Here is a 10,754-nt window from a genome sequence, read left to right on the forward strand (position 1 = left end):
ATTATTTTCACTCACATTTTTCGGATTTCAAACAGACCTTTTTAGAATATGAGGAAAAAGTCTGAGGACCATTGAATAGAGGAACGAACAATTCATAATGTAAAAATATCCCTAGCTAGTAGAAATTACGAAGAAAAAAAATCTATAAATATCAAGAAAAATATATTTTTTATGACTTGAAAAATATTTATTTTCGAACTTAAACACGTTGTGTTGTTCGTGTGATTAGTCTCAATAAAACACTACCTAGGTATTTTTCACATTTATAATTTAATTTCCATTGTGCTCAAATGTGTGCCTTTGCACAGTCAAAGTGGAGAAAATTAATGTGACAGTGATTTTTCTAGAATCACTTATATTTTTTCCTCCTTAATTAATGTGACAGTGATTATATGGAAAGAGACCTTATTAAATCATTGGAAATGAAATGCTACCATTGATAATCTTGTGGCACACATTTATTTAAATGAAAGATAATAAAAAAGAACAAAAAAAAAAAAAAAAAAAACCCCAAATAAAAAAAAGTACTACATAATTTTTTTCTTTGCTCGGAATTTCTCAACCGAAGAAAGATCATAAGCAACGGGAATGAGCTCCAAATCGAGTTTTCTCCGAACCGTGCTTCCGAAAAGCTCGCTCATGTCCAAGTCTCGAGGCCTCATTCCATCCGGAAGTTTCCAATCGAAATGGTAAAGCAGAATCGCCAGAGGAAACTCGACGTTGATCACCCCGAACGACATTCCCGGGCACAATCTCCTTCCGGCCCCGAACGGAATATACTCAAAGTTCGTTCCTTTATAATCCACGGAGGCGCTACGATCATTGTCTAGAAACCTCTCGGGAACAAAGCTCTCGGGGTCGGTCCAAAACCTAGGGTCTCTCCCGATCGCCCACGCGTTGACCATCACTTGGGTTTTCTTCGGTATATCGTAGCCGTCGATCTCGCACCTCTCCGAAGATTCTCTAGGAAGCAATAGAGGAGCCGAAGGGTGTAGCCTTAGGGTCTCTTTTAAAACGGCTTTCAAGTACTTCATTTCGTCAAGCGCGGTTTCGTCGATAGACCCGTTTTTCGTGAAGATCTCTCGGACCTCTTGTTGCGCTTTCTTCATCACCCTCGGATTCTTTATCATTTCGGCCATCGCCCAATCTGTCGCCGTCGATGATGTCTCGCTCCCGGCCGAAAATATGTCCTGAAATTACATCAGAATATGATTTATGTATTCTTTAAGGTGTTTAATAAAATGCTTATGGAACACTATAGCTAGCCCACAAAAATAAACACTAATTAGGTCTATTTATACTAATTATTAGTTGGTAATCTTGTATAGAATTTTAAGATATCTTCTAATCTTCTAGATATCACTTTTAAATTGTGTCAGGGATTTTTGTAGAGCAGAATAATAAAACCAAAAACTTATTCATATTTAGGCCTATAATTAAATTATATTTTGTGTTTCTTTTCATGTTTTCCCATTACATTTAAATTATGATGAGACATCGTCCGAGAAAAATACACAACATAATTTATTAGAGAGACTAGGCGATTTAGACGAGAATACTAGTAGTTCAAAAGATTTTTACTAAAATCAACCAAAAGCATAATAAAAATAAAAATATTGATAAAAATATTCCAAACTACTAATATTTTCGTTCACATCCCATGTAAAATAAACGTTAAAGAAAGACTGGATAATCTAAATTCAAGAAAAACGTACCCAAATCACTGCTTTGACATTGTCTTCACTCAACGAAAACCGTCCCAAGCCACCATTATTATGATACTTCAAAAGAACATCAACCAAATCCTCATCTTCCTCTTTCATCTTCTTCTTCCTCTTATGATCCTCAATTATATCTCCGATTATCCTCGAACTCCTTTGCTTAATCCTCTCGAGCCTCGCCTTCATACCCCCGATATCCGCGATCCACCCCAACGAAGGAAACATATCGGCCACGAAAAACCCTCCGGAGGCGTCGATGACTTGCACCACAAGCGACACGAACTCCTCGTGATCTCCGCTCCTCTTCCCGAACGCCGCTCGAGAAGTCACCGTGTACGTCGACGAATGAATCATAGCCGTCAAATTAACGGTAGGAGATCCAACGGCCGAGATCCGCTCCACGAGAGCGAACCCTTCTTCTTCTCGGATCGGCTTGAATGACCTAACCCTAGCCGGGCTCAAGAGCTCTCTAGTGCATATTCTCCGAAGCTCCCTCCAATACTCTCCGTACGGAGAGAAAACGATGTCCGTTCCGTTGTATAGGATGATCTCGGAGATTAGGTTCTTGGGACGGAAAGCGAGGACCGAGTCGTGTGTCTTCATTACTTCTCGGGCGGCCTCAGGGGACGAGATCACCACCGTCGAGACTTGTCCGATTCGGAGGTGCATCAACGGCCCGTGTCGCTTCGCGAGATCTCTTAGCGTGCGGTGCGGTGTAGAGGATCGGATGAGTTGGTGCATGTTTCCCACCAAAGGTAGTTTCCATGGTCCCGGAGGGAGCTTGATTTTAGACCCTTGATTTTGATATCTTCTCAAGAGTGTGTTTATTGTTAATATCAATCCACACACAAAAAGAAAGGAAGCAAAAAATTGAGTCTCCATGTGTTTGTAGCTTATAGTGATTAGCTCCTTGTAATTCATGGGTAAAGAAAATATACCATACATATATATATAAGAATCTATGGAGTGGGATTTGAAAGAGAGACTTGTGGCTCGAGAAATCTTTTGTTATTATATTATATGTATTTCCCTTGAAGTTGGACCATTCAAAATCATATCTAGTGGCGGCTTTTAATTTTGTCGAGTCCAAATGGCACGGACAAGTATATTGTATTCATTGGACGAACTATCGTTAATTATATGCCAATAATATTTAATATTTAGTGAATCTCTTGATTTGTGAGTTGTGACATGCACCTGGGACACGGCAGTATTATATTTGGTCAAGGCGTTGAAAATAATTGTACCTTTTTTCTTTTTTACCGAAGAAAATAACTGCACTTGTTGACCAAGTTTTTATAGAGGAAATCAAGATCAGTTTTTCTTCTCAAGATAAGATGAGACACGCGATTGAGTAGACGTGTCCTTTGTGATGTGCAAATTGGCCCCGATGAATGATCATGCTCCCCCTAATAAATTTTAAATAATGGCACCAATAATAATAGAGGGATAGGATAGCACACTCTTTTCCTTGTACGAAACGAGGATCGCCTTAGCGTTATCGTTACCGTACCGGGCCCCCAATTTTAGGGGGATACCGCTTACCGAAGAGGAAACCGAGGGGGATTCAGGAAAAAAAAGGAAACCGATACCGGTAGGAACCCGTTTACCGGAGAGGAACCCGACAAAAAATGTAGGAACCCGAATGAGATTCAGACAAATATTTTACAATAATAAAAATAGTTTTCATAGTTCATAACTTCATAGTTCATACTTCAAACAAAGGTTCATATCAAATATAAACTGAGTTCTTAAACATAAAATACCATAAGTAGAGTATAAAATTATTACAACACGTACGATAAAACACACTAATTATCACAACTAATCTCGAAATTAATTAAAATTCAACAATATCATCGCAATAATCATCAATTCATAAGTACAAATTGAAAAAAAAAATCATAAAAAATGAAAAACTCGGATGATACCTCGGGTTCCCCGGGATCTGGACAAAAATGGCTTCGGCTGGGAGGGATCCGGCGGGTTCGACCGGGATTCGACCGGGTTTGGTTCACGGGACCGGTTTATGCAAGACCCGTCCCGGTCCCCTCCGGTTCACGGGATCCCGACCGGAACCCGGTCGGAACCCGCGGGATTGCGAACCTTGGTACGAAATGGTATTTATTGTCCATGAAATTAAAAGGATAGGTTTTTGTGCTTTTTTTTTTATTTCATCTTTTTATTCCAATAATGTCTCTTAAGTACATATAATTTTACACTAAAAAATACATTATTTTGAAATAAACTTAAAATAAAGCATAGATAGTTACTCTTAGATAAAGAAAAAAAAATAAGACAACCGTGTCTTAATCTATTTTCCTCTAACTTATATTTTTTCATTGGAATTCATTTTACGCATAAATTTGGAGTGGTGTAACCGAAAAATAAATAAGAGCATATGACAATGCGAAATAAGAAGTGGCTGGTATAGAGTCTATAGACTTGTCCTATCAAAGATTACCGAACAATCTTATGGTCAAAACCTCGCTATAGAAGAAAAACTCTATACGCGCGGAATCATATGAAACTAAAGATTCAACCTCATTTACAAATACCTTCATGGAATAGGTCATTCCTTAAACGATATTGATTTTCATCGGCGGCCGCTGATGTGAGATAACGAGTGAGGCTCACATGCAGGTGGACCCCACTTGTATTTGTATATCAACAGTCGACAACCGTTGATATACATCACTGCGTCTTTATTAGACAAAAGAAATTATATCATCGAGGTTCTTACTCCAATAAATAATAATAATAATAATAATTAAAAAAAAAAAAAAAGAACTTGTAATTTAATGAATAGCATGTCATACGATCTTGGATCCCCAATTGATCACTTAACACTACAAAACGTCAATATATCCCTAATTGTGTACATCGGAAGTCACATCGGCTTCACCCAAAAACATCATACTAATTTACACAAGGACTTTGTTTCTATGTCCAAACATCACATGCCAACATATGTGTGATCACCATCATAGGTACTTAAGATATTGTAACAAATTAAAAAATATATATAAATGACAATGAAGTTATTAAAAGATTTAAACAGCGTCTCAATTTTGATTGTCTCCTTGGATAATTTGTTTTGTTATTTTTGTAATGACAATCTCCCTTGATACTAATAGCGGCCCATAGGTGTCAGGACCGGCTCTTGCCCTTAATAAGTTAGACCCACGCCTAAGGCCTCCAAATTTTAAATATTAATAAAGGTTCAAAAAAGACCTCTTTTCATAATATTGAAGATTTATAATTTGATCAAACATGTAAATATTGACCTATTTCTTTATAAATGTATTCTTTAAAAAGTCTAATTCTTAAATTTTGTCTTGGACCCCAAATTATGTTAGGCCGGCTCTGATAGGTGCCGAGATCTAGAGTCATCATTTATAAGCAAACAATTAACGAGAGATGACACGTTTGAATCACATCATTTTAAGTTCATTTTTCCTTAAGGCTAATTTTAATTTTCTTATTGATTAATAAAAAGAATTAAACATTTGGTTAGTTTTAACTAAAATCCTCGATCAATATTAATCGATCGGTTAATTTTAACTGATCGGGTCAAAATGTCCACCTTTACCTACTGCTATGGCGGTCTAATCCGCTTTCCACAACTAGATCATTAAGATCAATAAGCTTCTCGTATCATACTATTCGAATTCCCGCCAACTTCCACAATTTCCGAGCATCACAACTTATAAGACTAAGTTACATAAAATAACTCATTGTTGTTTTACTTTGACCACCCAAAAACTCCGCTCAAAATCAAAGTTTGCCAAGTTTCCTTTAAGCTACCTTTTCATGTCGTTTTCTGCTTCCTTTTTTTTAGATGTCGTTTTCTGTTTCCTTTTTTTTAGATGTCGTTTCAAGTTAAAATATGTTCTACTACTGCAAATGAATAAACTAATACAAAAGAAGAGTAATGATTGCCTTTTCAATAGATAGATTTACATAGACAAACAAACACGGAAGAATCAAATCAGCAAAGTCCAATATTGGCATTATTACTTATTATTAAACTATTCTTTTATTTCATTCATGTGTCTACTACATCCTAAATATTAGAGGACCTTGCATATATTATATATAGCCTATGAATATGATATCGGAGAACCTCAAATCCTCGCTTATATTTCAAGCACTAAAAGTCATGATTTTAATCATAACTCGATTCTACGAATATTCGAATCTAATCAAAGCAGTAACAGCTATCATTCAATTCAAATGACGTAATCTGACCAGTCGGAGATGTTTGAAGTGTGGTCCATGGTAAGCCCCGGAACACCGTCGTTCCTCACCGGATTATTCTTCCCTCCGAGGAGCCTCGCCGGATTCCCCACGGCGGTGGTCCACGCCGGAACGTCCTTCAGCACCACCGATCCCGCTCCGATCTTCGCTCCCTCGCCGATCCTTATGTTCCCCAGGATGCAAGTCCCGGCGCCGATCAGAACTCCGTTTCCGATCTTCGGATGCCGATCGCCGCCGGATTTTCCGGTTCCGCCGAGCGTCACGTTGTGGAGAATCGAGACTTGGTCTCCGATCACCGCCGTCTCTCCGACGACCACTCCGGTGGCGTGATCGAGAAGGACTCCGCGGCCGACTTTGGCTCCGGGATGGATATCGACGGCGAAGACCTCCGAGACTCGGCTCTGGATGGTCAACGCGAGGACTTTCCGGCCGTTTGACCAGAGGCGGTTGGAGATCCGGTGAGCCTGGATGGCGAGGAAGCCTTTGAAGCTGAGGAGGCACTGGACGTAGCTTAAACACGCCGGATCTCTCTCCTTCGCCGCCCTCAGGTCCGATCGTACGGACGCCGAGATCTCGTCGCGAAGCTCTCCGAGGAAGATCTCGTACAGCGACTGGCTAGGGATCAACGAGCTTCCGAGCCGGAGCGAGAGCTGGTTCGCCAGCGCCGATTCCAGAGATACGTGCGAGAGGATCGAGCCGGAATAGTAGGCTTTCAGAACAGGTTCCGAATCGGAGTCCGAAATCGCCTCCGACCTAATCTCGCGCCAAATCTCGTCGCGGAGGCCGGAGAATGCTTCGACTTCGTAATCGACGGTTCTGATAGGCTTGCTGGCCGTCGCTAGGTCGTGAAGCGCCGTCGCGGACGCGGCTGCCGATGTCGGGACCTTGTCGGAGAATTTCCGGCGAGTGAGCTGGAGGAAATTGAGGCCGTTGGTGCCGGCGGCGGTGGAATCTCCCTGCTGAGGTCTGCCAGGGTCGCCGGAGAAGGGGCTGGGCTGGGCGGCGCCGATACAGGTCGCCATGGCAATCTGAGAGAGAGTTTGGGGATTCCTTTTGGCGTTTGTGGCGTTTGTGGTGTTGAGTGGTGAAGGGAATTTGAGAGAGAAATGGGATTTTGGGGATTTTTTAAATAGAAGAGGACTAGTTATTGTGGATAGGATTTTCATAGGAATGAAATAATTGATTTCTCAATAATTTATGTACAACACACAAAACAATGTATTTATATAGGAGAGAGAGAGAGAGAGAGAGAGAGACAGAGAGAATAAAAGGGTGATTAAGAAAAGAGGTGGAGTGGAGAAGAAGAGAAAATTGATTGACTTATTTTTTAAAAAAAAGTTTAATTGTATTTATATCTGAATATTTTGTTTAATTTTTATGCTCTGTTTTCTCAACGTCTAAGCTATAGGGTAGGATTTATGGACAATAAACTATGGTCAATTGATATTTTTTTTATAAGTAGAGATAATAATGTAAATTAAAATATAATGTACATATATTTGAAACGTAAGCTTAATAGCAAATCAAACGAGTGGCTTAATTCGTTTTTTTTTTTTTTTGCTAAGTAGTTAAGAAATGAATATTATCTATATATATATTAAGAAAATATAAGTAGAATTACTTTATTTTAATTGGGATTTTATTAGATAAACCTTAGTTAGGAATTAAATTTCAAAACATGATCTAACTAATTCTTAGAAAATAATCCAATTATTTTATCATAAACAAATACACAAAGTCTGTTTTTATGACGTAATGTATTACGCAACAACATTTGAGTCGTAATTATTAGCAATCACTATATAAATGAAGTGAGAGGCCCGTTTCGTTTGTGCGCGCGTGGAAGCAATAATGGCCAATCAGTCAAAGTCGTTAACTTTTTTGTTGTCGTTTTCTCATATTACCTATCCAATTCGCATTTGGAGATCGATAGCTCTCAGACTATACTTAGTTCCTCTACTCTCATTGAAGATTCAACAGCCATAGGTAATAATAATAATAATAATAATAATAAATAATAATAATAATAATAATAACAATAATAATATATAAATTAAATATATGATTGATAAGTGATAACACACTCAATTAGGTTTTTATCTCCATACGTAAAAAAAAAATAATAATAATATATATATACATATATATATATAAAGATATGACTCTCTTAGACAAAAATATCTTTGAAAGCTAGTAAGTAAATGCGTTCGACCGCGTGACATCGCAACATATGTAAAAAAAAAAAAAAAAAAAAAAAAAAAAAAAAAAAAAAAAATATTAACCTTTTTAAAGAAGTCGTTTAGTTAGAGTGATAAACATTTCTCAATGCTAAGTTGGGTTATATATGTTTCATTTGTAACTAAGATTAGGTTTTTATTGCATGCCTATTTAATCGCTAAACTTCAAGAGCGGTGGCGGATTAATCTTATTTTACGGCAGCAAAAATATACGATGTTATTATTTTGTTGTACAGTAAGTAACTCAAGCAATATTCTCCAAGTTTATTTGGATAACTAGTTAATTATTAAATATACATACGCGGTATTATATATAAGAAATATGTACGTTCCACTTTTTCTTTTCGCCGAAAACTAAGAAAATACAAATCAAGTAAAGTTAGAAGTTATCCGAATACAAGGAATATAGCAGTTGACCCGGTCATTATAATTCAATTTGAGTGACACCGAAGACACATAGCTTACTTATTTTATAAATATTTGAACTTTTTCTTTACCTAATTACATGGAACCTTTATTATTGTTGATGTCAAAAAATAAATACAACAATTACCTCGACGATCATAAGTCTATGCCGAACAGACTCGATCAATATAGCGATCGTAAATGCCGGATTGTTCTCATATCAAACTAATCACAATATAAAAAGTATAAAATACATGAAATTACAAGTAAAGGTAAAATAAGAAGATGGAGAAATGTGTAGTGAAAATTTTCAAAGTGTATGTAAAGTTTGGAAGATATGGGCTGATTAGTTCTCATGTCTTTTGCAGATATTAAATATTCAGATAACCGTTCTAATCATTCATGGGTCTTCAGATGATTATTTATGCTTACGTTGCCACTATAAGTGTGTTTCTTATTCTTCTTATGATATGCTAATATAACGTTTTTGCTATTCTCGGCTATTAGTCGACATTCGGATTTTAACTTATGACCTGAGTTGTTTATCCTATGGTGAAACCTCGAACCTTTCTGTTCAGGGTCTAGCTAGTCGGTCGGTGGTAATTAATATCTCTTCATAACAATTATTATTATTATTATTATTGGACCCATCAAAACCAATGAATACCAACTGGATTGTATTATATTCATTTAATTTGTAATATTGGAATATCCAATGAGATATACTCTTTTTATTATTTATTCAGAAAATATATACACAACTGAGGTTTTTTTTTTTATGATTCTCTCATTATTTTTGCATCAATTAAAACCTTTCAATTAATTATATGATTATTCATGCTGATCAAATTCGCCCTGTTGATGCAACTACTTTGCATTTATTGGCGATGTTTAATTGGCAAAATTGCTCATAAAAGGAGGATATATGTTGCTGATGTGGAGTCTTCACGCGGCAGAGAATATTTGATTTGTTGCAGATTTTGTAGCGACGTATTCTGCGACATTCTCGGAGTCATTAAATATCCGCGAGATTTTCCAGGGGTGAGAAGATATGATATCCTTGATGCCAGCAACTAAATTGTGACGCCCTAATTCGCCTCGAAGACTATAAGTGGCGTCCTCCTTTCACAATCTCTTTGACCCTTTTGAAAACATTTTTTTTTAGAGATTTATTTTTTGAGTGTTCAAGTTTTTAAGGTGTCTTTTACCTCTGTTTTGTTGCCTATACACGGGTGATTGTATTAGAAGCTAGAGGTTAGGTTTTTCAATTGTTCTTGTTGGGAAACACGTTTAGAAGTCTCGGGAGAGATATTCTGTAGGAATCGAGGGGATCTCGTACTTAGGGGGAGCCTAAGTTGCTGTTGAAGATGATAGACGTAGGTTGGGTAGCTAACGAGGGAGTCGTTGAGTGTAAAACCTTATTGTACAACGTTATCATAGTAAATTGCTTTTCACCGGGCAAAGGCCCTCCAGACGTAGGCACGAATTGCCGAACTGGGTTACCAATCTCTGTGTTCTTTATAATTTCGCACTTGCAGTTTTTCTCTGTTTGATCACTCGAATTTTAGTGTTTATCACAGAATCAGTCACAACATATTCTTTGACATACGCACAGATTACGTAATTTCATGCCCTTTTAGTGACACGTGAGTTATTTACTTCTTCATTTTACCTTATTTTGAAGGTTGACTATTTTTTTTTTTTACCAAAGATTTAGATTAACCGGCCAAAACAGAAGCTAGCCAATTTATTAACCAAATTTTCCAATTTAAATGAGCATAGATGTTTTCCCATGATTCTCAGCTCTCTGATCGAAATTCACGCAATCATATTGTAATTTTTTTAATTGAAATGTGGTTCCATCTTCCTACATATTTCTGTTTTGTCCATGTTAATTTATGCAAATTATTTATTTTATATTCACAAATATATTGATGTTTCTCGCAATCATTGTAATTTTGGCCTCACATATACTTCCTTGTCACTAAATCGAATATCCCAACTACAATGAGAGGAAAAAATAACGACATATGTGAGGCAATACATATATGGTTGGTTTCTTTACTTTCATTACCTAATCAACTTTTGCGTATAGGATTCCTTATGATATATTGGAATGCCTTATACAAAG

General features: G+C 37.1%; 2 protein-coding genes across 2 annotated transcripts; both read right to left on the reverse strand.

The window, feature by feature from the left end:
* Positions 1–482: 482 nt before the first annotated feature.
* LOC149398735 (cytochrome P450 71D11-like) lies at positions 483–2,705 on the reverse strand. The gene is made up of 2 exons (XM_089615430.1): positions 1,716–2,705; positions 483–1,190 (listed from the first exon to the last, which is right to left on the reverse strand). Exons 1-2 carry the CDS (start codon positions 2,664–2,666, stop codon positions 528–530), a joined length of 1,614 nt encoding a protein of 537 aa, XP_089471556.1. The 5' UTR covers positions 2,667–2,705; the 3' UTR covers positions 483–527.
* Positions 2,706–5,648: 2,943 nt separating this feature from the next.
* On the reverse strand, positions 5,649–7,206 carry LOC149398736 (serine acetyltransferase 1, chloroplastic-like). Its single transcript, XM_089615264.1, has one exon. It carries the CDS (start codon positions 7,145–7,147, stop codon positions 5,954–5,956), a length of 1,194 nt encoding a protein of 397 aa, XP_089471390.1. The 5' UTR covers positions 7,148–7,206; the 3' UTR covers positions 5,649–5,953.
* Positions 7,207–10,754: the final 3,548 nt, after the last annotated feature.

The sequence above is a fragment of the Urtica dioica genome, chromosome 5 (genome assembly GCF_054948205.1).
Source record: "Urtica dioica subsp. dioica isolate 48M chromosome 5, U.dioica_male_clone48M_v1_H2, whole genome shotgun sequence".
NCBI classification, from domain to species: Eukaryota; Viridiplantae; Streptophyta; class Magnoliopsida; order Rosales; family Urticaceae; genus Urtica; species Urtica dioica.